General features: G+C 42.3%; 3 protein-coding genes across 8 annotated transcripts; 2 read left to right on the top strand and 1 right to left on the bottom strand.

The window, feature by feature from the left end:
• The first annotated feature begins 1,529 nt into the window (after positions 1-1,529).
• LOC115047950 (probable ATP-dependent RNA helicase DDX17) lies at positions 1,530-9,205 on the top strand. 2 transcript variants are annotated; one of them, XM_029509211.1, is made up of 13 exons: positions 1,530-1,883; positions 2,040-2,196; positions 2,325-2,421; positions 2,532-2,665; positions 2,771-2,836; positions 2,966-3,107; positions 3,187-3,347; positions 3,525-3,697; positions 3,894-4,004; positions 4,202-4,263; positions 4,362-4,421; positions 7,423-7,659; positions 7,894-9,205. In XM_029509211.1, exons 1-13 carry the CDS (start codon positions 1,828-1,830, stop codon positions 8,373-8,375), a joined length of 1,938 nt encoding a protein of 645 aa, XP_029365071.1. In that variant the 5' UTR covers positions 1,530-1,827; the 3' UTR covers positions 8,376-9,205. The 2 variants fall into 2 exon arrangements, with proteins under 2 accessions (XP_029365071.1, XP_029365070.1); XM_029509210.1 differs by having other exon boundaries at positions 2,037-2,196.
• A 125-nt stretch (positions 9,206-9,330) lies between these two features.
• LOC115047949 (ADP-ribosylation factor-binding protein GGA1-like) lies at positions 9,331-16,763 on the bottom strand. 4 transcript variants are annotated; one of them, XM_029509209.1, is made up of 18 exons: positions 16,711-16,763; positions 15,771-15,855; positions 15,150-15,225; positions 14,672-14,770; positions 14,444-14,567; positions 14,169-14,269; positions 13,974-14,054; positions 13,471-13,608; positions 13,254-13,335; positions 12,949-13,062; positions 12,703-12,852; positions 12,447-12,520; positions 12,118-12,305; positions 11,591-11,704; positions 11,481-11,545; positions 11,205-11,374; positions 10,918-11,028; positions 9,331-10,667 (listed from the first exon to the last, which is right to left on the bottom strand). In XM_029509209.1, the coding sequence occupies exons 1-18, from the start codon at positions 16,751-16,753 to the stop codon at positions 10,557-10,559; spliced, it is 1,926 nt and encodes a 641-aa protein (XP_029365069.1). In that variant the 5' UTR covers positions 16,754-16,763; the 3' UTR covers positions 9,331-10,556. The 4 variants fall into 4 exon arrangements, with proteins under 4 accessions (XP_029365069.1, XP_029365068.1, XP_029365067.1 ...); XM_029509208.1 differs by having other exon boundaries at positions 11,205-11,370; positions 11,477-11,704; positions 12,703-12,855; XM_029509207.1 differs by having other exon boundaries at positions 11,481-11,704; positions 12,703-12,855.
• Positions 16,764-17,679: 916 nt separating this feature from the next.
• Positions 17,680-25,158, top strand: LOC115047948 (MICAL-like protein 1). 2 transcript variants are annotated; one of them, XM_029509203.1, is made up of 15 exons: positions 17,680-18,235; positions 18,629-18,677; positions 18,775-18,916; positions 19,126-19,211; positions 19,320-19,459; positions 19,836-20,410; positions 20,538-20,583; positions 20,827-21,253; positions 21,502-21,624; positions 23,072-23,198; positions 23,298-23,388; positions 23,522-23,595; positions 23,855-23,969; positions 24,058-24,104; positions 24,267-25,158. In XM_029509203.1, the coding sequence occupies exons 1-15, from the start codon at positions 18,078-18,080 to the stop codon at positions 24,350-24,352; spliced, it is 2,286 nt and encodes a 761-aa protein (XP_029365063.1). In that variant the 5' UTR covers positions 17,680-18,077; the 3' UTR covers positions 24,353-25,158. The 2 variants fall into 2 exon arrangements, with proteins under 2 accessions (XP_029365063.1, XP_029365065.1); XM_029509205.1 differs by having other exon boundaries at positions 17,681-18,235; positions 21,505-21,624.
• The last annotated feature ends 144 nt before the right edge of the window (positions 25,159-25,302 follow it).

Below are 25,302 nucleotides of genomic sequence, written 5' to 3'. Positions count from 1 at the left end.
TTACTATGTGTTTTACCAGCAGCCAGCATTATCATTGCTGGTGTTAATGATCCTAAATATTTAATGGAAGAACACAGCAAAGCAAAAGCTGAGCAACTGCTTCGGACACATGCCAAGGCCCTTATGCCTTTTTTAATTTGCATTTACCATTCAATGCTTATGTTGAGAGCAAAATCCAAATAGATCTTACAGACTGGCTCTAGTCTATTGACTTCAGGTAAGCATGTAATAACTGTGGTTGTGCACTGTCAACACTACACAGTTGACTCTGATGAGAAATCCATACTCCATTTGAATGGAGGTTACTTGTGAATACAAAAACTTTGTGTCTGGCTGTGACTGCAAGCCCATATCCAGTCCAACCACCTCCTCCACTGAATAATTAACAGATCACTTATCACACTGAACCTCAAGTGATTCAGTTGAAATCAAAAGTTGATTGAATTTAATTATTAATTTAACATTAACTTAGTGGTATTGAGAAAGTGAAATTCACTGTCTCACATTTTGCCCAGAGGCAACAGCATATCAAACTCAAGCATCTTGATGCAAAACTCTATAAAATTACAGTTTTGACACTATGTGATTAGAAAGCTGGATGTTACTCATAAAACTGAATATATTAAATTGGGAAAATATTATACCATGAAGGAAAGAATGATGTATATAGTTAAACTAAGCAGTGTGAAACATTCATGATGATGACTCCCATGGCATTGCTTGGTATAGTGCTTTGTCTTAATACTTTTGTGTTTTTATTACTATTTTAAATTTCGTATATTTGGATTTATTTCTTTTGCATACCTTTTCATTTGTATATCAGTAATATCTCATGTTTTAATGCTACATTGGTTTCTGTTGGTGTTGAAAATAAAGACAAAATGGAAATATCTAACATATTTTTATGAAGGAGTTTTTGTCAACTTTAACTACTATGTACACCCCATTGTCACAGCAATGTTTAATATTTTGTGACTCTGTGAAATGATGCTATTTTTAACTCTTAGAACTTTAGAAACAGGTCGACTGATAAAATGGAAACCCCTCTTTTCAGCAGTGAAGGAAAGTAACTCCAATAACGCAGGTACACTGATCGTTGAACTACATCATTGGCATACGCGGTATGGGCATATTGAAGTATTGGTTATTTGGTGTGTCAGTCACTGAACATACTCCTCAACTAATATAAAATCAACATCATAGGGATACACAACAAGTGACAGATCCGTTTCATATGACGATTGGACCTGCTCACTTCATCACAATCTCGTCTCGACGTGGTTTTTAAAGATACAAAAACCATAAGTAATTTATTAATATCTATTGGTAGGTTTTGTGTAGTTGTATTTGCATTTGTAAAGCAAATGTTAATTGTGAAAATATGTATTTTAGTGCTTTGTGTTAAACGTTAGGAAAAAAAAAAAAAAAAACACAGCCGATAACACCATAAATGATTGAGAGATAGAGGTGTCAATCAAACTTGGGGGCGGCTCTTCCTCGTCACTAAGCCAATCACAGTGTCGAGCTGAACGCTAAGCTAACAACAACACCAGGTTCAATCACTGCTGCTCCGAGATATTGTGTAACCCAAAACCTGAAGTTTAACTCCGTCTATGATTTATCAGAAAGCCTGGAAAAAAGAAAATTCCTCCTTTCTCGGTCCACCGTCAAAATTAATTTTGACACTCGGCTGAAATAAAGGACGCGTCGATACGGATCCAGGGTTTTACAAGCCAGGCCCGAGATTGTAACAAAGAGAAAGGTAGTAACTTATTGCAGAGACATTACAGAGGCTGCTTATCGCTGGGAGGAGTGTGTGTCCCCAACATGAGAGGCTCGTACGGAGACAGAGACAGAGACAGAGACCGTGGCCGTGACAGAGGGTGAGCAGCACAGTAATACGGTCAATTAGCATCTGAGCTAATGCTAGTGCTAGCTGTCAGTACAAATGCCCCGATGCGTTTGTTGCCACAATGCTAACACTGATAGCGCAACCTAACGCCAGTTAAACGTTTCATGTCTCAATATTTGTGCAGCAGCCCTCGTTTCGGTTCCAGCAGAGGTGGCCCACCGCCGGGTAAAAAGTTTGGAAACCCCGGGGACCGTTTAAGGAAGAAGAGGTGGGACCTGGACGAGCTTCCCAAATTTGAGAAGAATTTCTATAATGAACATGTTGAAGTGCAGCGGTTGAGTCAGGTAATCTGGCAGTGTCACCGTCTGATCCCGAGAAGGGAAATCAGTGGAGTATGTTTTGAGTTTTGTAATACCTCTCTGATTTTGGACTCTGTTTGAGAGTTTGTTCCTTCGCTGTCTTGTGATTTCAGTATGACCTTGAGGAGTATCGCAGGAAGAAAGAAATCACTGTCCGAGGCTCGGGCTGCCCAAAGCCTGTCACCAACTTCCATCAGGCACAGTTTCCCCGTAAGCACCTACTTACATCTGCATCCACAAATCTGTGCAACAATGTAAGGACCACTACACCAGATCTGCTGGCTGCTAACAGAAACAATTTTCCCTTCCTTTACTCCCAGAGTATGTCATGGATGTACTGATGCAGCAGAACTTCAAGGAGCCAACAGCCATTCAGGCACAAGGTTTCCCCCTGGCCCTCAGTGGCAGGGACATGGTGGGCATTGCTCAGACTGGCTCTGGGAAGACCTTATCGGTGAGGCCCATATCTTCCCCTTGTTCCTTTTATGACAAATGCACAAAATACTAGTGTAGAAGCAGCGGAGTCAGTTCAACTTTTCTTTTTTTTTTTTTTATGAAGTATCTACTGCCTGCTATCGTACACATCAACCACCAGCCCTACTTGGAGCGTGGAGATGGGCCCATTGTACGTGAGGAGAAAGCGAAAATACTGAGCAGTTTGCTTTGGAATGTCAGACTTTACAGGAATGATATGAAGGGTCATCTTAATATCATAAACAGTGATTTTTTATGGGATTATGCATGTCCTTTGTAGTGCTTGGTTCTGGCTCCAACAAGAGAGCTGGCACAGCAGGTTCAGCAAGTGGCATATGACTATGGAAAGTCATCCCGCATCAAAAGCACATGTGTATATGGAGGCGCTCCCAAGGGACCCCAAATCCGAGACCTTGAAAGAGGTGAGGAGTGTGTAGTGTTTGGATAAATACTAACACTTTTCTGTGTTGCATAACTAATAATTCTGTTTATCTATTGCAGGTGTTGAGATCTGCATAGCCACGCCAGGTCGTTTGATTGACTTCCTTGAGGCTGGAAAAACCAACCTGCGGCGCTGCACATATCTTGTTTTAGACGAAGCGGACCGTATGCTGGACATGGGTTTTGAACCACAGATTCGCAAAATTGTGGACCAGATCAGGGTAAAGCTGTTGGGTGTCTAGTGTATGTCTAGATACTAATAAAATGTAGAAAATAGATTTTTTAAAATAGCATATTGTCGTTGAATGTAAAGGAAATTATTGGTTTGGTGTTATGTATTACTTTATTATTAGCAGTCATTTTAGTGTCTCTCATTAACTGCTGTGCTCTTTGCTCAGCCTGACAGACAGACTCTGATGTGGAGCGCTACCTGGCCTAAAGAGGTTCGCCAGCTGGCAGAGGACTTCTTGAAGGATTATGTCCAAATCAATGTTGGAGCACTGGAGCTGAGTGCCAACCACAACATTCTTCAGATAGTTGATGTCTGTATGGAGAGTGAGAAGGACCACAAGTAAGGGGCTGAGTGAACTTCATATTCCGTCATTGCTTATTACAATTTATGTTTTTTGTGGTCCTTACATCATTCTTACACTTGAACTATTCACTGTGTTTCCCCTCACCCTCAATTTAATGATGATGAGGGTAATTACTGTGTATTTGGTATTGAGGGTTTTTTTTTTTTCTTTTTTTTTTTTCTCTTTCTTCAGGTTGATCCAGCTGATGGAAGAGATTATGGCTGAGAAAGAGAACAAGACCATCATCTTTGTGGAGACCAAGAAGCGATGTGACGACCTCACACGCAGAATGAGACGTGATGGGTGAGCATATCTAGCAGGTGTAAATGCACTTGTGCATGAGCTAATGCATGACTCTGTTTACCCTGTCCTGGTGCTGACTGAGAGCCCTGTGTGAGGTATACCCTTTCCACAATGTTGACAAAACCATTTGGCCATATCTGACAGGTTGCTGTGTTTTGTTTTTTTGTTGTTTTTTTTTTTTTTTCCTTTCTTTCCAGGTGGCCAGCCATGTGCATTCATGGCGATAAGAGCCAGCCAGAGAGAGACTGGGTGTTGGCAGGTACAACAAACACACTGACATTTGAACTACAATATCTTACAATACTTCACTGTCACCTTTATGCTGTGGATCATCTATAATATTGTCTCATGGTGCAGAGTTCCGAAGCGGCAAAGCTCCTATCCTCATCGCTACTGACGTGGCCTCACGTGGTTTGGGTATGTCCTGTGTGCTCAAGTGCAAAGAAAAACCACTTTCTCAGTATAACGACACAGATATGGTGCACACACAAGACATTTGTTATAAAGAATAATATGAACAACCATTAGCATAATAATCTGGCTTTTCACTGCATGTTTCCAGTATTTCCAGCATATATGGTTAAAAGTCAACCTCAAACACATACAAAGGCACATTTCTGTAGCAGCACATGATGCTTCTCTGGTGAAGGATGTGTTCATGGAGCATCATGTTTAAATCAGGGCTTATTGGGAAGATTTAAACCACTTTGCTCTGTTGAACAGAGAAACATAGAACATAGGAATGATGTTGAATGAAGTGTGAAGATGTAAGGGGTGAGGCTAGTGTAGTAGCCCCTTGCAGGATGGCAATCAACATTTAACCTAATTCTATGTTCATTTGTTTTCTTTTCATTTTGTTTTGTTTGTTTTTTTGTTTCCAAGTCTCTCTTCCGGCAACTAGAAGCACACAGGCCCTCGGGAGCCTGCAGCCGGACCTAGGCATGACAAATCGAAAGCTGACTTGGGGAGAGAGACGGCCTGATTAATCAGTCCCAGACACAGCCATCTCCGCTGAAAACCTAGAACAGTGCCCACAAACAAAACTCTCCCCCCTTTCCAGGACACTGGCTCCCTGGGCGACATGAGGGGGGGGGACAAGCGCAGGATGCTGCTGGGCTTCCAAATTTGATCCTAGGGTCGGGGGCGGCTGTCAGGTGAGAGGGCGAAGAGGGTGGTGTGGAGGAGGGTGGGCTGCCCTTGGCCATACCATCATCGCAGTGAAGCACCACATCATTTCCAGACTAGCTCAATTGAAATTCACCCAGCAACACAGACAAGTTTTCATTATCTATATTCTGATGGGATATGGATTACAAAAACTGCACAGCCTTTGAGGAGATGCATTTCCATTCCCAATATCAAGCAACACATTTTTTTTTTGCCTAAAATAGTCATACCGATATTGAGCCTAAATAGATGATACTTGAGCTTTGTGAAGTTGAGATACAGTGGTGAGCTACCAGAAGACAGAAAAAGACAACTGCAAGGAAGTGAGGGTGGAAAGCAGCCAAAGCCGGGCCTGGATGGCTTTGCTGGAGGCTCCCCTCTGAACTGCCCCCTGATGCCAGCCCCTGACACCCCCTACCACTGGCTGTGCCGGCCGGCCTCTCCCTCTGCGGACGTCATGTCTGGTCCTGGCTGGCAGGAGTCCTGGCCTGGAGGAGCCACCTATCTATAATCGATTCCCCCTTTTTTCACTCCTGCTCTTTCTCGTCTGTGTTTCACTTTCAATTTCTTTGCCTCTCTTACACACCAGCTCTTTTTTCCTGCTTTTCCTGTCGCCACTTCTCTCCCTCTTTTTCTTGTTCCTAAATGCTTCTTCTTTCTTGTTCATCTCTTTTCTCTCCCTCTTTAGATCTTCCCCTTCCTCATTAGCCTGATACCTTTTGCTCTCTTGTTATCTCTGTTTTCCTCAGACTGTCTGGCCCATCTTTTCGTCTCTTTGCCCCCACCCCCAACCTTGTGTCCTTCCAATTTTTATTTGTGTACATCATACCCAACCACCAGTTATGTCTGTAAATAACCAGCTCACCAACTTTTGATGACTTGCTAATTCCCCCATGAGGACTAGTAGACTGTGCACAGTCAAATTTTGTAGCAGACAGAGCCCACTGTCAAATCCATCTGACAGAACAGTTTCCACATCTTCTCCATAGTGTCTGTTTCTTGTTACTAAACTTGAAAAGTTGGGCTCTATGATATCACTGCCTATGGAAGTGACCTGGGAGGCATTTGGAACAAGCTGCAACAAAAAAGCCCACAAGAAGGTCTCCCACTCCACCTGTAACGGTCTGCCCACTAATATGAGAAATGGCAGAGTAAGTGTCAACACGATCCTTGAAGTTCACATGAAATAGCAGAGTAAAGACCTCTCCACCCACCAGCTTGTGCTCCAAACGTCATAATCCAGCAGTATCATCTCCGGGCCATTAAAAGGCCGGGGGCACATGAAGATGCACACATAAGACTAGAGTAAGACCGGATCCCAGCACAGTCGAGCTGGAACTCTGGCCCAGACAGTTTCCAGCTTTGGGAGTGTTGTGGAGGAGTGGTGAGGGGGGAGAAGGGACTGCTTTTGTCCTCTGTGCTCTCCTCCTACCCCTGCAGACCTCCCAGGACTGGTGATGGGTAGGGTGAAGGGTAACTTTGTAAGTCATCACTAAACTCTCATACAGGGTAAGTACTTAACCCTCCCTTCCCCATTCTCCTCTGCCAGCCTTCATCGTGCTTCCAAAACAAAGATTTGTTTTACTCTAATCAGCAGTGTCTTCTGAGCCCTTTGTCAACTGTAATGAGAAACAGACGTCTAGTTTGTTTTGAACAGACTTCTTTTTCAAATAGAAATTAACTTTCCAAGTTGATTCTTATACTGAAACCAATAATCAGCTGAATATGTCTTTTACACAACAATCACCTGTTGAACTTAATGTATAGGGCCACTTGCTTCTCATAATGAATTATCTGTTTTAATGTATGTCACTTCATATCTAAATTTTACAGCAAACCACTGTAACCCTTTCATCTTTTAAACCAGTTTATCAGTGGCTTTGACTGCATGTAACCCTATTTGCATGTGTGCAAGTACTTTATTATAATAGATTATTGAAGCCTGTTTTGAAATTGGCATGGTAGCATGGTAAGTAAATACATTTTCTAATTGTATATTTTATAAATAGTTGCTCACTGGAGAGGTAAGTGATGATTTCAGAGGATGCTGGGTATCTAGCAGGTATTGTCTGTCTGAACATTTCCAGGTTTAAAAGCACAAAACCTAAAATTATTGAAGGGCACAAATTGATTGATAAATTTCTCTGCCAGTGTTAATTTGCTCTGACTTCTGTTTTTATCTTTTCCATCCCTGTAACTGATCACCACACACCGCCCCTCCACTGAACCCTACTACCATGTCAATGTCAAGATGTGGAGGATGTCAAGTTTGTCATCAATTATGATTACCCCAATTCATCAGAGGACTACATCCATCGCATCGGTCGTACGGCCCGCAGCACCAACAAAGGCACAGCCTACACCTTTTTCACTCCAGGGAATCTCCGCCAGGCTCGTGAGCTGATCCGGGTCTTAGAGGAGGCCAGACAGGCCATCAATCCCAAACTGCTGCAACTGGTTGACAATGGACGTGGAGGAGGCGGAGGAGGTGATGGAGTAAAACTTAATACTGATAATAATGATTGAAGTTTGTTTGGCCTGATATCACCAATATGAACTTATTTTGAACAATAGGATAGAAAAGTTCAACTGATCCTAAATGTTCCCTTGAGTTTGTTGAAGGTTTATTCCACAACAAATCGTGTGTGAATTAGTAGGTTGCTGGGAAATTTTCCATCTTTTTTTTTTTTTGTTTATCCCCCTTCTGTGTTCACCTTTCCAGGTGGCCGTCCCCGTTACCGTGGTGGCTCCAATGCTAACAATCCCAACCTCATGTACCAGGATGAGTGTGACCGAAGAATGCGCTCTGTGGGTGGGGGCGGAAGCTCAAAGGACAGCCGGAGCAGCAGCAGCAGCTACAACCGAGACAGTCGCAGTGGGAGCAGCCGGGACGGGGACCGCAACTCCTCTTCGTCCTCATACAGAGATCGTGGTAACAGGGATGGAGGACGCAGCTATGGCTCCAGCTCCAACTCGTACGACCAGTACCAGAACAACAGCAGCAGCAGTGGCCAGTACGGCAATGCCAGAGGCACCCCTGCTTCAGGGGGTGGCGGAGTGGGACAGGCCGCACCCCCACCATCGGTTCCCCAGCCTCTGATGGCCCAGCAGTTTAACCCTCCCCAGCCCATGATGGGCCTTATGGGCCACTCACCTTTTCAGTTTGCTCCTCCACCACCTCCTTCTGCCTCAGGGAGAAAGTAACCCCATCTGTGCACCACAGTGGCACAGCACAACACACTACACCCAATTACAAAAATTTGTCCGAAATGTTGTTTATATTTAATCATTGCCATCCCTGTCATAGGCGTGGTTAGGTTTCAACACATCAGTCTGCCATGTTGTTATAAATAAAATATCTTGTTTCTTCATTATCAATGTGGTTTTAAAACACTCAGACAAGGCCCCATAGAATTTTATTAAATGGTCAACCCTTTTGGTTTTGGTTTTTCTTCAAAGTGAAATTAATCAGCATCAGTTATTTAGTTTGACAGAGGTTTGTCACTATTGTCCTGAAAAAAAGATTTTTATAAAGAACATGCTCTTTTTTGTACTGTGAGCCTCCTCATACACTTTGACTTGACCTTTGGGTGTTTCAAAAGTAGGTGCTCAAGTCAATTTCTTGTATATAAGCTTCTTTCTCTTTGAGGCTCAATATCTTTATTTTTGAATTTAAAACTTTGTAAGCCTCGCTATCAGTTTGAATTACTGAAGAAATGTGGTGGGGGTATATTGAGCAAAAGGGGTTAAATCAGGAGATTCAACCTATTTGTTGTACTCTCTTGATAATTTCCAGACTTAGATGTTAATTTGGGACTTAGAGAGGCAACTCTTTTGGGGCTTTGTGTAGTGATGGCACCAGCTAGACTCGCATGTAAATGCATTTCTCTTTCTGCGATTGTGAACTAACACCTGCCATAGATTGTTCAGTTAAGCAGCAGTAAGCTGCAGTGATTATGGAGATTTTTCCTAGCTAATAGTAACTCCCTTTTTACACTTGGTTTTTCATGTTTAATAAAGCTCTTCAGTTATCATTGTGTAAATCATTGGGACTGTAACTGTGGGAGGGAAGGGGGGTTTAAAATGCTGCACTGTGGAGTTTCAATGTGGTGGTAGGCGAATCTCCTATCTACAACACACACGAACCACCGCTTGGGGCCACAGAGAAAAAAAAACCTTTATTACCCATTTGGAATATTTCACCAGTGTTATGCTCATGCACATTGCACAAGTCAAATGTACACAACAGCACTGCCATCATTGGTATTTACAGAGCAGTTGTATTGGAGAGTAGTGCTGTGGAATGTGATTGAGAGCCGGTGGGGAGGAGGAAGTGTTCAGCGTGGCTGACATGCACCGCAGACTGTTAAAACAATTTTTGAGACAGACACTGTTTTCAAGAGCGCCTGTGTTCAGCTCAGTTTGCATATGCCCAAGTGTTAGAGAATTAGTTTAACCCAGTAAAATACTCACTTAAATCACAAGCTAAAGAAAATTTTAATTCATACTCTACTTCAAAAAAAGTTTTGAATATATTAAGGATTTAAGTATACGAAGTAGCTGATGTGTAACCTGGACAAACTGCAGACCTAATATGACTGACATGTAACAGATGAGAAAAACGAATCCATCCATCATTGCACTAATATTTAAATTAAATTAAAACTGCAAAATAGGCACATATGGCAGAAAATTACACAACTCTGTTACAGTATTTCTTGCTCTTTACAGAAGATGAGGAAAAGTCAGAAACTATAAACAAAAACAATCATTCTCTGTACAAATCACGAGGACTCTGATTGTGAAAGAATGATATTGATATTGGCTCATTACAAAATGATCCCACAAAAGTTGAAACTGGTAGCTGACATACAGCTTGGTTATACAAATGAAGAGGGCTGGTGTCTCTGTAATGTTCATGTTCTTTCTGGTGTGCTGGATTTTGTAAGCATTGTGTCCTGTGATGTCAAAGCATGCAGAAGTGATGGTAAACAGCTCGTAACGGTTTTAGATCAATTTTGTGTCCTCGTTGAGGGGCATGGCGAAGAGAGAGAAAAAAAGTCGCACCAAATACCTTTGCAGTCGTCGTAGTTTTCTTCCTTCCGTACTGTTTGTTTAAAAGATGACAAGAGTGCAACGACTTTGGGGCATCAGTTGCAGGTTTGTTTTAAAGCAGCCACATAGAGCAGACTAGACCGAGACAATCATGACTCATTTAGGGCAAAGCATACACACATTACACTGACTGAGCGTGAGCGTAATCCAAGGAAAACAATCAATAGCAATCAAAGAAAGTACAATGTCATTACAGAGGAAAATGGGCTTATGCGGGATGTTGACTTGGTTTAGAGGGAAGCAGAGAGTCTATCTGGTTGTGTTTAAATGCTATAGGTTCCCCCACGTCTCTGGAGAAGGAAACTGTTCTAGACTGCCGCTCTCACTGTACTCCTGCTCTCCCATGATGAAGTTTAGTGTGTAGTGAAGCTGCACTTTTTCCTGAGGAGCACACACACAAAGAGGACAGGGAGATGGTTAAACTTCCACAAGAACATTTCACCAATGACAGTAAAAGAATGTGACATTTGATCATTTCCTGCTGAGGGTGCCAGCTGATCAACAGTGAAGCTTTAACCAGACACCGAAGAAGGACTGTGTGGTTGCTGTCATGTCTTTCTTGAACAATGTAAGTCTGAAGTGTGAGATCACACAGCTTCATATTTTCTGTGTAGAAAATTCAAACAGTCACCTTGTTTGGATTGGCCAGCAGCAGAATCTGTGTGACAGCAGCAGGAGGAAGGATGGGGTTGAAAGCTGGGAGCTCTGTTCCTGATGGGGGCTGCAGCTTCACTGCCATAGACTACGGATAATAAATGAAAACATTTTTGTTACTGAGATAGTAAAGCTGTTGCAGCAGTTTGATAACGTCTTGATAAGATGAACTGTGTTTCTCATTTAAGACCATGTATCAAATCACCAGCCAATTTTCGACTTGGACTGCAAAGACGGACAAAAAGTCAGTTTTGTTACACTGACCTTTGGAGCTGTGGTCTCAAAGGTGATGTTGGTGACAGGGACAGGGGCTGAGGACAGCATAGAGATGATCACTACCAGTACATCAGGACGAGATGGAGGTGAGTCACGGGCAAAGTGAAAGAGAACCCGCAGACTGTGTCCATCAAACACAGTCACAGGTAAAAGACTACCTGTCAGAAGATGGGGAGGGGAAAAAAGGACATTTAATAAATCCATACAAATACACGACCAGGTGGGCCGAAGCAGAGGGGAATCAAACGGCCACAGTCTACTTACTGGGTTTAATGGATTCTAGCGGTACAAAAACATCAGTCAGGGTGATTTCAGCAGCTGGAGTCTCCCTGTGAGTCGGGGACATGTCCAACAGTGTAGCCCCGAGGCTTGGCTGAGAGTTAGGTTGTGGTGCCGGGTGTTCAAAGGCTGGGATGGTGTTTGGGCCGATGTTGACCCCAGACTTACTCTGGAGGTCTCTCAAAGTTGGTTTGGACAGTTGCTTGTCCCTGAAAGCAGAGAGATGAATAACTCATCTGTGACATTCTGTGCTTTTCACAGACAATTCAATTTTACCATGAAATTCAAAAATCCAAATGCTATGCAAGATTAAGAATACTAAAGGAGATACAGATACTGAACATTTACATCTGAGTTGTTTGGTTTAAAGGCGTGGAAATGACAAAAATTATTTTACACTTCAGACTTGTTTGCTTTTTCTCTCTTATTTGCAGAATGGGATCAGACGTTTTTCCAGGACAGAAAACGTGTACACGTTAGCTTTCTTCCCACCACAGCTCCATTACTCTAAACAAATTCTCACGCATAAAGCACGCCAAACAGACAACAACATGTAAACAAAACTGAGAAATATCAGGTCATTTCTGAGTCTGATCCCCAGTGTTAGACAAGTGTTCATTACCATTTGACCTGCAGTCCCTCTGGAGGCAGGGACTGCTGCAGCAGTGTCTTCCCCAGCAGGTCCAACTCATCCAGGGCAGAGTTCCCAGGGGTTGAGCCAGACGAGAGGGGCTGGGAGATGGAGGGGGGGTCCGGACTGAGGAGAAGGTTGGGTGCTGCGGTGGTGTCTGCATCTATACTGTCAGAGGACTGAAGGCAGAGTGTGTGTGAAAAAACACTGTCGCCTTGTTTGTTATACTGGAGCCATATCAAGTGTATGAATGTGTATGAATTCAAAATAGAGATTGTGCGAGGTTGTGAAATGACAATTATGTAACTCCAAGTGCTCACCTGGAAGGAATCCCAGGCTGTGGAGTCTTCAGGCTGTGAAGCGGGATTGGAGGTGTGTGTCCCTTCACTTAAACCTGTGGGATGGGAGCAACAGTACAGTTCGAGAATAATATCTCTCTCACACACACACACACACACACACACACACACGGTGCTTCACCAAGTTTCTCTCTTTAATTTAAACCTAGACTTCTTATACCCCTCATGAGGGACTGTTATTTTAGAAAAAGATCTGCATTGTCTGATATCCATTTACCAAGTGACATGAGCTCGTCGTCAAGGAGACTTATCCCCATCTCCTGTGAGGGGGCGTTGAGGCTGTCCGTTGGAGTGGGAAACTCTGGGAAGGATGGAGGCGACTGGGGCGATGTGTCCAATCCTGACAGATCTAGCAGAGCTGTGCCGCCTCCTATGGGAAGCAAATTGAAGACACGTCATTTCCAACACCTGAATACTTACTGAATTACAAAAAATACTTTGGTGTGCTCACAGCCTCACCCACCTGATTGTTTCTGTACGTTTGATGTGTTGTTGCCGTTCACTATCTCCCCCTTCACCTGCTGCTTGTAGAGGTTGATGACATGAGTCAGACTGTCATTGGCCTGCAGGATCTCCGCTGGGAAAAGAAGCAGGCACTCTCATATTGTATGTATGCAGCTGTCATACGTCTTTTATACTGTGCTTTGGGTTGAGTCAGGCAGGTAAAGGCGCAAAGAGGCCTAACTTGATGAGAACTAATACACGAGGAAAGCTAATACCTTCTCTCCACCTTTACATGATATATAATGATGCATGAATGAAACTCACCCAGAGCCTCATCGTTATCTTCTGTATCACTCGCCAGTCTGAACAGTGTGGGTCTCATTTTCTCACAGCGCTGGTACAGGTCCTAAAGACACAGCACACACACATATCAAATAAAATGTTTTGAAATCGAGTTTGTGAATCACAGCTCAGGGAGAAGTTGTGTACACACAATTCAAGGAAGCGAGTCTCCTGACTTTAAGTGTGTCAGTCACTTCACCTGTAAGAGTTCAGCATTGCTCTGATTGCTAGCCGTGCTATCGTAGTCCTGCAGCAGCTGAGTCAGCAGAGCAACACTCTCCTTGACCTCCTGAATGGCATTCACACGTTTTGAGACCTTCTCTGCCCGCCTCTGGTCCTGAAACGGGCCACGACAGAGCAAAAATACATGCACGTGTATGAAACAATCGTATATGCAAAGGAACAGTGAAGTGAGAGGGAGAGAGGTTGCTATTAGCATCCAGTTATAAGAGCTGCTCCTTCTACCCTGAAACCAGGACAAATCTACTCTGCTGAATCACTCTGCCAGCGACACACAAACCCCGCCGCAGGGCAGATGACCCATTTCCTAATGTGGTTAATGTCCCAGCCATGAGAGCAGCACTCAGAAGCACACAGAGATTTTACTACTTTTCCTCAAAATCACACACACAAGGCTGCACTGGCAGTGTAAAGGTTTAATAGAAAAGTGCCATTTATAAAAGGAGTAGGAGAAAGGTTTACCTCTTGGACCATTTCCTTTATGAGTTTATTGGCAGCTTTCAAGTCCTCAGGGTGCGAGCTATTCAACAGGCGAGACAGCATCTGACAAAGTAGACAGCCATGGTCTTGAAAGTGGTCCCATTTTTTTGCTATTTTATTCAATTACATGTCACTGTGGTTCAGGTATATAAAAAGAAGCTTTTCCAAGGTGCTTACTTTTGACTTTTCTTCATCTTCAAATATGGCATTCTTGGGTCTGGGTGGAGGAAGGTGCAGTAGTTTGTCAGGTGGTAGCTCAGGGTCTTGTTTGATAATACCTGATTTAAAAACAAAATGAATAATACAGAGTTATGCTTGTGTTAAATTAATGTTGTTTGTGCAACATTATTTTATCACTGTAGTTACCAATTGCAATCGTCTTTATTACTATGCAATTCAATGAATGTTATCTGTTAATGAATGCTAGATAAAAGCCTTGATTGGCCTCTCACCTTGTTTTTTCAGCATCTGATAGGCATCTGAGATTTTGGCCTCATCAGGTAACCCCAAAGTCCAGCTATAGATCAACTCCAAAACCTTCTTTTTTACTGGCTCGGGTGACCGTGAGCCAAGGTACTGGATGAGGGATTGAGAACAACAACAGCGATATATATACACAGACACAGGCTAAAAAATACCTGAAAATGTCAGAGTACACAGAGTCAATCTGAACCTCTTACCTTTGGAGAAACTACTTTGATGAGTTCATTAAGAAAGCGGAACTTGCCCACTTCACTATGAAACCTCTTCCCACAATTTTTCATGCACGTTTCCAGAACCTTGTAATGGAAGAAAATGCACATACATAGTGTGATATAATGAAAGCATCTGTTATCTCACAGGTGTACTACTTCAGTTTAATACAGATCGAGACAAACAGTGGAACAGAATTCAGTTTTGAAGGCGGTAATATATAAGAGCTCATATTTTATAAGCAGAGTTTATAATGATTTTTGGGAGCTCAGCATTTTTTGGGATTAAAAAAAAAAAAAAAAAATCAGACAAAAGTTAGAATCCTCTACAATATCAAAATCGGCTTTCAGTGAAGAGTTTTTTTTTTTTTTTTTGCAAAGAGTAAGGTTGTATGGATTATAACCTTACTCTTTGCCTTACTGAAGCAGCTAATTCTGACAGATGCAGCTTCAGATTGAGACTCACCAACAGGGCCTGCATTGCCTCCCACTCCTGTGGGGACTGGATCTTGTGGGCTAGGAGCCTGGTGGCCAGCTGAGGTCTAGAACACATGTCACAACCAAGAGTGAGTGTCAAGGATAGAGAACCAAGAGTGTGCTGCAGGTACTGCTGAACAATATATTTGTACTTATCTTTTGCGTTTGTTTTGTTTTGTTTTTGTTTTTTTAACTAATGGAATCATGAGGGATTTAATTTTTTTTTTTTTTATGTTTACACCAACCGTGATTCAGCCACTTTAAATTTGATTGATTGCTTAAATGATTAAGGGTAACGCTATCAAAACGCCAAGATTGTTTATTTTCCTAAATCCACCACACCTCTATCACTTCTGTGATAGCAGTGTTTCCAGACCTGCACTTGTGATCTGCTTGCAGCGCTAAATGTCACCTTCAAGTAGTGAGCATCGAGTTCACTACCTGCACGTTACACCATGGGTGTGAATTTACATTCAGTTTGATTTTTATTTTACAACCATTTCAAACCAGGCAGCGAAAAAAGCCCATGTCAGAGGACTTTAATCAGAAAATACCACAACTGGGGAATGAGGCGCACATAATGTCCTGACCCTGGGAGCGCTCCTCTTACCCCTCCAAGTCATTGTTGAGCTGGTCACAGAAGGCGTGGATGCTGCTCCAGTCTGTGTCTCTGTTGAGTGGATTTGTGGCTCTGTCTGAAATATCAACAAGCATCTGAGATGATGGACATTTTATGGATTACATCAGTGCAGTTTCACATGTGTTGAGGTTTTAAGTTGTAGTTCTAATATTGACACCCGCTCATCATAACTTCTTCAGCTGTCTCTAGATGATCTCTAATTATTCAGTTATTGTCTCAGGTGCCACTTTATTCGACACACACACATCAACCTAAGGCATTTTTATAGTAGCAACTGTAAACAACAAAAACGTGGCCTTCATAATGGTAGGATTTATTTGACACGTTTTACACGTCAGATGTTCTGTTGGTGTTCATTTCAAGAAGAATAATTGATAAACTAGGACCTAAATACATGTTGCAATTGTCTCTTTCAGACGGAAACAGCATACAGTATCTTCAATAAGTATGTAACACAGATTGTTCTTCTGTTGTAGACTGAGACTAACATGAACCAAAGCAGCAACATTGTCAGCGATAGCAGTCCTGCAGCCGACACCTCGAGCAGGTGTTAGCATTGTGTCGGTAGCTAGCTCACTGTGTCGGTGACAGGGATGTCTACATCGGACTATAATCTGCCCTCTGGGACAGGGCTGGCACAGGGCTGGGACAGGGCTGGGGTTTGACCGGGGCTTGGGCCCACTGGCTGCTTGGGCTGTCGAGCCGTGAAGCTAATGCTGCACCTGACTGTGTTGACAGCTGCCTCGGCTAGGTTAGCATCCTGGATGTGACGGGTCCGAGCCCCTCAGCAGGGACACGCGCTGCTCGGCTCAAGCTCACATGTCATCGAAAACAACTCACGGACGACAATTTGTGAGTGTCCGGGCCTGAAGACAACAAAGGTTCTCTCAGATAAGCTTGAAATACTCACTGATACGAGACTCCAAACTCTCCGCATCGGGCGGCGCAGCCATCACTGCGAGATTTATGTACAACGTCGGTCTCGCGAGAGATTAACGAGCACGGAGAGGAAGGGGAGAACCAGAACTGAAGTGAATAGAAAAGACACATACGAATGAGAAGCACAGTACGGTTATTATATATTACACAAACCCCGATTTCCTTTTTACATTGTATATTAAATGTTCTAAAACGGCTTAATTTCACTAAGCCTAAGAACACTTCCTGGTGTTTGAGCGTCATCTTAGAAGTGAATTAATCAATGAATGAATGAATGCCTCTCCCACAGCATACTCAGCATGTTTATGTTCCAAACACAAAAGCCAATACTGCATTTTAACTGCAAGGGAAATTATAAAGTGTAAAATGAAATGTGGATATCCATTCTAGCACATGAATCTCTTTAACTATCGAGCAACGTCAAGGGGAAAAAGAAAGTAACCAGACCGGAGGTCACATATCTTCAAAATTATACTAGCACTCGTTTGATGGCGTGGCCATCAGTATAGATCAATATGAAAGGCAAAGTACGATCTTTAGTGTTATGTCTCTTATATTGACTTAAATGCTTAATGCTGGTTATGGTCTGCCGATTAATGTTTTATTAACTTTTCTGCATGACCGGAGATGCTTTTTGAATAGGTTGCTTTACCGATTACTAAGATACTATTTAAATAACGAACATGGATGTGCTGTCAAAACACTACAAGATAATGTTGAAGCCACTAGTTAACTGCTTATATGAATATATGCTTATGAAAATGGGATCTTGAGGAAGAGTGGGTTAACAAATGTCCTGATCATATTTACACTGTAGATTAAGGGAGTGTGTGACACAGTAAGAAGTGTGTCGAGTCTGCAGGACATCAGAAACCTCCTAATTATAGAAATCAGCATCTCGGTGTGTCCCCCTAGCGGCAGCTATTGGACATGTCCCTGAGTGTGGACAACACGGAGGACAGCTGAAAGTAACGGGGGGTGAGCGAGGGAGGTTTGCGGTCTTTCTAGCGTGTCCCCCGGGGCCCTGCATTTGTTTGGGGGGCAGCTCAGCACGAACAGGAGCCCGCCGGGACAGAGGGGGAGCGACCCGGGTTGCATTTCAGCTGAGTCCGCAAACAGCTCGCCAGGATACCTTGTTTTTAAGTGGGAAAGAGACATAATAGGGGGAACAACGTAACTTCCTTCCTGCAGCTTCATCAGCTAGATGCGCACATTTGGCCACAGGTTCTCTGCAAAAAGAAAAAAAAAAGTAATTGCAGTGCAGGAGTGGTTGGTGCTGGCTTCCTGTTTTCTCCACCAAACCAAAGCTCTCTTGCTCTGACTGATCTTCTCTAACTGATGAAGTGCCTCGCCATGGCCTCGGCGGCGGACCTGGGACAGTGGTGCCGGGTCACCTGCGCCCCTTACCGCAATGTGGACATAAAGGACATGTCAACTTCATTCAGAGACGGACTCGCCTTTTGTGCCATCATCCACAAACACCGACCTGACTTGATGTGAGTCACCATGTAGTTTGGTAGCTCTGTGTTGACAGATGGTTTTGAGGTGTCACGCTGGAAACACATTGTGTTTCTGTCTTAAGATTTCAATCTTCTTCATTGTAACAGTTAAAGTCTGACTAACGTGCTGTCCAATCTGGGACACAGGTTTAACTTTGTTGGATTAAGCTGCTCTTTCCTTAATCTCGCTCAACCTTTTTTTGTCCCATTAAATGAGATTAACTAGTTGGACTTTACCTTTTCCAGTCAGCGGTTGACCAAGGATCTCTAACTAATCATCTGGTAGTACGGTTTGTGTCTGTGGAGTCACTGACGAAGATTTGAAACAACTTTCTCTTTTCTTTGCAATTTTGCATTTAATCCATCTCTCTTTTCTTTACCTCACTTCAGAGATTTTAGCTCGCTCTCCAAAGATAATGTTTATCAAAATAACAAACTGGTGAGTCCTTAAACTTTATGTTTCCTTAAAGCTTGTGTCTGTCAGCTCTGTTTCATATTTATGATTACCATCTGTGCTCATGTTTCCTGATCTGTAGGCGTTTGAGGTTGCACAAACAAGGCTGGGCATCCCAGCGCTGCTGGACCCAAAGGAAATGGTTTCTACAAAGATGCCTGACTCTTTGAGTGTCATCACCTACCTTTTACAGTACTACCACTTCTTCAACAGAAAGTCTCATGGTGTGTGCTGATTTATTGTTATTTATCAGATGTTCAATTGCTATTTGTAGCAAGTCAGCAGAGGTTTGTCGTTTGGTTCAAAGAAACGTGGTTGTTGAATGTCTCAACAATCTCACCTTTACTTACCGCTCTCCTTCATTCAAACCAACGCATCATATTTTCAATTCATACTTTCACATCATCAGCAATTGCTTTTCTTGACTCTGCAGCAGGTCCTGTTAATTCGAGGTCATCAGATGTCAATGTCTTAAACAAGCTCACAAGTAAACCTACTGATGGTCTGAAAGCTCTAAAGGTGATCACTCACATTTTGCCATCAACACCCCTGTTTTCACATAGCTCATTTTCATCTGAGGCTGCTGGATTAACAGTTTTAGCTGCAAGTTTCTCTTCTCTTTTTTAGAGCAAGGCTAATCTGGAAGCCCCCATTGGCAATCTGTCCAATACGAGACCACGGACGGTGTGCAAGCTGTGCTTCAAGCCCGTCCACCTCATACAGAGACATTTGTTTGGAGGAAAGATCTGCCATCGCAGCTGCTTCAGGTAACGGCACAGTTAAAAAAAAACAGCTCATTGTTTTCTGCTCCTGTTAGTGTTTGGATGCAGCTATAGCCTATAGACTAGCTAGTCTGATTGTAACAGACTGCAGTTCACACCTAAGAATGCGTTGCTAATTTGTTTCAAGGAATCATGTGACCTTATTTGACCTCCCCGCTCATTTATGATTTATATCTGAGGGAAGTCTATCCACACTCAGTCACACAGCTGGACAAAATAACTTTTTTTCATTCTTTTTGAATTAGTAAATGATTGGATTTTCTTCAACGTATGTGGATTATAATTTTCAGATGTTAATCACCCATTTTTTTCTGTTTATATACGTGAAGCAACAGCAACAAATTGCCTTTTTGTCCTTCAGGTGCAAAGTGTGTCACAGCACTCTTTTGTCAGAGGCTTACATACAGGGAAGTGATCCCAGCTCCTTGATTTGCAGTCACCACGTCACAGACAGTAAAAGTACTCATGTTGACCTCCATCAACAAGCAAGAACAACTGAGAGCCGTTCAAAATATAAATTACAGGCAAGTTATTTATCTCCCAGTGGAATGAATATCACCAGTGTCCCCCATTACACTAAAACAGAGTCAAAGAACAGACAGGGTTGTCAAACACCAGAGATGGAGGGGGAAGAAAGGCTGGAGAACTTCAATGACAGGAAAGGCAGGGAGAACTGTTACTCCACTGTTGTGCTGAAGAAGCCAGTACCTGCTTACCCCCCCCAACCCAGCGTTGCAGACAGGACGGCCCCTGAAACTGACAAAACAAGACCTGCACCTTGCAGCAAGAAGGAAGCGGCAGCTCATCTGCAACAGTCGACAGGAGGAAGTGCTCTGCCCACTCCAGCACCCAGGCGAACAGCAGCCTCCTCTCTGCCCTCTCTTCCTGCACCCAGGATCAAAGCTTCTCAGACAACAAATGGCTCCCTTGCTGCAGGTAAACAGGCACTGTTTATTTTACTGTAAACATTCTGCCCCCTACGTGTATATTGATGGTGAACTACAGCTTCTACCTTTACTGAAAAGTGAAACTAATGTTTGGTTTTCTGTCTTTCTCTGTGCAGGCAGTTCACCCAACCAAAGTAAAAATCCCCCCACTTCATCTCACATGTAAGTGAACCCAAAGAGTCAGAATAAATGTTCAGCTCTCTTTGGTATTGCACTTCTATTAGTATCATATTATTTTATCATGCTATCATGCATCAGTTTTTTTGTTATGTCTTTATTAATTTTTAATATAGTATATGTGCACATGATCTATGATGTCCTTCAAAAGAGAACAAGCGTACAAATTGATTTTGAAAATCTTGTGGAATCACCACCAAAAACTACCTCCTGTGATTCTCCCTTTAGCACCAGTCCAACCAGTGTTAATTCTAAAGTGAACATCAACCACCCGTGGATGACCATCGTCCACCCTGGACCCTGGACACAGCTGCCGCCCGCTCCAGCCCCTGTACCCGCTCCTCGATCAAAAGCTGTCTCTAATTCACAGGGAACCAGGTACAAAACAAAAGTGCCCCCTCCCAATCCCTTTGCAGAGGACATGGATGAGGATGTACAGAAGGAGGCTGTGAAACCTGAATCTTCAGACCAAACTAAATCCTCAGTGGAAGCTTCCATTTCCATTTGCCGAAGTGAGCCGGGGAATACTGCCATTAATGATGTAAAACCAACTGAAGGTGAAGCACAGAGTCACTTTGTACCCAAAAGTCTTTCTGTGCCAGTTATCGCATCTGTGCACTCCCAGAGTTCTTCAACAAAGCCAAGTCAAAGTGAGGTACGACCTTCAAGCCTAATCAGCCACAATTACTTCTCGTACGAATGCCCCTTTATAACTACAGACTCAGACTTTCGTCGCTTTATAGAAGAGAAAATCATTTACGCATCAATATCGCTAAAGTAAACATATCAGATTAAGTAATTCTAACTGCTACAGGGTTTCTTCCTCAGTGCCTGCTATTATCAACATGACAACCATATACAATGTAAAAAAAAAAAAAACTAAATTTTTTTCTCCATATTCAGCAGGCCTGCAAGGAAAATACTTTTGATAGAAAACCTTCAATGTCCAAATCAACAACTTCTCAGGACCTCCTGTCTAGACGGACTCCTGCCCCTGGACACGGCTTCCCACTCATCAAGAGGAAGGTATGGCTGGCTTTAAACCCCCAAAAAATGCAGAAAGAAGAAATGACAATGCGTGTTTGCAGTAAATATATATTGTCGTGTTGTTGCCCAAAAAGCCACAATCTAATTGACCTTGTTATCCTGAATCATCCTCAACCTTACTAGGAGGATTAGAAGCACCAATATTATTATTACTATTACTGTTAACAAGTTTGATTATTTATAGCTATCAAGAGGCTCAGTCTTTGGGAATTACATGTAAATTATTCAAGTGTGAATAAATGCATGTGCTACAAGCACCTCAGAGAAACCCCATCTAATCATCTCATCAGTCTGGACGGCATCACTTCGGCTTCCAGCTCCACTGTAAGAAACCTTGGAGTAATTTTTGACCAGGACATGTCCTTTGTCCCTCACATAAAACAAGTCTGTAGGGCAGCTTTCTTCCACCTGAGAAACATTAGGAAAATCAGAAACATCCTCTCTCAGGATGATGCAGAAAAACTACTCCATGCATTTGTAACTTCTAGGCTGGACTACTGTAACTCATTATTATCTGGATGGCCAAACAAATCTCTAAAAGGCCTTCAGTTAATTCAGAACGCTGCTGCACGAATATTAACAGGAACTAGGAAAAGAGATCATAACTCTCCTGTGTTAGCTGCTCTTCATTGGCTGCCAGTAAAATACAGAGTAGAATTCAAAATCCTTCTTTTAACGTATAAAGCTCTTAATGGCCAAGCTCCATCATATCTCAGAGAGCTCATAGTTCCTTACTGTCCTAGCAGGCCACTCCGCTCTCTAGATGGAGGTTTACTTGTGGTTCCTAGAGTCTCCAAGAGTAAATCTGGAGGCAGATCTTTCAGTTATCAGGCTCCTCTTCTATGGAACCAACTTCCAGCATCGGTCCGGGAGGCGGACTCTTTAGTAATTTTCAAGACCAGGCTTAAAACTTTCCTGTATGACAGAGCTTATAAAAAGTTAAAGTCCTCTACTCTTTAGCTATGCTGCTGTAGGCCTAGGCTGCTGGGGGAAGCACTGAGCAGCCCTCCTTCTGTCCCTCTCTCTCTCTCTCTCTCTCCCTCTCTCTCCCTCTCTCTCCCTCTCTCTCTCTCTCTCTCTCTCCCTCTCTCTCCCTCTCTCTCTCTCTCTCTCTCTCAACCCAACCGGTCGAGGCAGATGGCCGCCCCCCCCTGAGCCTGGTTCTGCTCGAGGTTTCTGTCTCTTAAAATAAGTTTTTCCTTGCCACTGTCGCCAAGTGCTTGCTCATCGGGGGATCTGTTGGGTCTCTTTAAATCATTTTATAAAGAGTTTGTTCTAGACCTGCTCTATATGTAAAGTGCCTTGATATAACTTTGTTATGATTTGGCGCGATACAAATAAATCTGGTTTTATGTGATTTTGATATTGTGTGAAGTATCTTCGCCGTATGATATTCCTGAGTTTCAGTCCTGTGTGTCGCTGACAGGTGCAGACAGACCAACATGTTTCCACAGAGGACCTAGAGACAGAAATAGGAGAAGTGGATAAACTTCTAGAGGCACTGGAACAACGAGGAATCGAACTGGAGAGGAATCTGAGAGACTGCAAGAATAGTGTGAAATCACCTTTAACGTGTACAGTGTGCATAGTCAGGGTCAGGTCAGTGTCTGTGTCATGGCTAATTTTTTTTCCTTTTTTTTTTTTTATTTCAGCCAAACATGAGGAGCAAATGTTAATAGAGTGGTTCTCTCTTATCCATGAGAGACGTGTTCTGCTGCACAGAGATAAAGAGCTGGTTAATCTGTAAGTAAACTAGACAAGGCTTTTGTTCTGATAAGGTTTTATATAAGCAATCATTTCTGATTTCTATGGTGTGTTTGTTTATTCCTGAAAATAAAGGAGGTGAAGGAGTTTTGCTTTTTGTCTGTTTTTGCAGGACAACGCAGAGGAAGTTAGAGGAGAAACAGGCAGACGTGGAGTATCAGCTGCGATGTCTCCTTAATAAACCTGGTCTGAATGATACTGTGCATGGCACTTATCAGTGTATCTGACAATAACAACAATCACTTATTCATGAACAGGATCATTAATACTAAACTATATTTCCAGTTTAACTTAGCTTTTTTTTAACATATACACACTGGTTTTAGTGTAATTTGCTTGGGGAAAACCACAGTTTGTTAATATGTGAGTTTTGCCATGATGAAATTTCACTGCACAGTCTGTTGAACTTAAATTAAATGTTACACACCATTGTCTGCACATTCAGAGAGTGACTGGAGTCCGAAGGATCGAGGTCAAGAGCAAAAGTTGATGGATGAGCTGGTCGCCATCGTCGAACAGAGGAACCAGATCATCAGCAGTTTGGATCAGGACAGGCAGAGGTGCAAAGCAAAAAACAGTGCATGGTACTTTCACATCCATAGATTTGGATGATATCAAGTAGAAATTCAACTTTGGCTTTCTTATCAGGGAAAAAGAAAAGGATGAGCTTTGGGAAGCCTCCACAAAGAATAAAGGTGAGAAATGTTTCAGTTCAAAATGTTTTTCATGTTGTCTCTCTGATTCTCTTTTTTATTATTACTCTTGCAAATTCTGTCTTAGATTCGATGGAACACGTTAGTGCTTATCTTTGCTCACTGAAATGTTTTAACTGCATTTAATATGCTGTTTCTTAACAGAGTTCCATAAAGAGGGACTCAAGGAGATGAAGAAATCAAAAGGAAAGTTCAAGCTCACAAAAGTCTTTAAGATGTTCAACCATTAGGCAGTAACATACTGTCATAACAGAAGAAATGCTATAGCGACTCAAAGCCCTCATATGCAACAAATACATACTGAGATGATATGTTGCTGTTCTTTTTACCACAGAAGATGCTCATCATGTGAAAGACAAAGAACAGTATAGCAGCATAAACAGGATGAAATAAAAGTTTCATTGTGCAAGTGTTAACAGATTAAATTTTCTCTGCATTGTTTCTTTACCAACACTTTCTGCTACATGCAAAAAATATCTCTTGCTGTCTATCTCATTAAATACATGTATTAGTTGAAGTCTGCAATAAACATTTATTTGAAAAGGTTTCATACCTGCCCTGCGATGGATTGGTTACCTGTCCAGGGTGACCTTGCCCTTGCCCAGAACGTTGGCTGGGATTGGCTGCAGCACCTCCTGCGACCCTGATGGATTAGGAGGATGGAGACAGAGAGAAAGAGAGATTTCATACCTTCCTAATGGAAAAGAAAACTTTTAAAGTTGTATTTAAAATTGTTTTTTTTTTTTGGCATACCAGATGTCCATTCTGTTGTACTATATTATGTTTTTATAAAAATAATCTCTCTTAGAATAGAGATTTTTTTTGCATGAATAATTTATGCATTGCACAAATACTGTAAGATTTCTGCACATGCTCCTTTATATATATATTTATATATATTTTTATATATGTAGTGTGAATATAAAATATATTGAATGCCTCAGTTTGACTTGGTATTTTAAGTGTCATCATTGTACATGTTTTATTGCCTACACCTTTCTGGTGGTTCAGAATAATAATAAAAAATGCACCTATAAGAAAATAAGGAAAGTGTGTCTTGGTATGTTTTGGAGAAGTTTGTAACCCAATACAAGTAAAGGGGTTGAAGGTTATTCACAACCACTATGGAGGAGAAAAATAAAAGCTGATTTGAATTAAATTATTATAATTTAATACATAA

The sequence above is a fragment of the Echeneis naucrates genome, chromosome 8 (assembly GCF_900963305.1).
Source record: "Echeneis naucrates chromosome 8, fEcheNa1.1, whole genome shotgun sequence".
Lineage (NCBI taxonomy): Eukaryota > Metazoa > Chordata > Actinopteri > Carangiformes > Echeneidae > Echeneis > Echeneis naucrates.
Note: the sequence above shows the minus strand (reverse complement) of the source record. Positions and strands in the feature narration are given on the sequence as shown.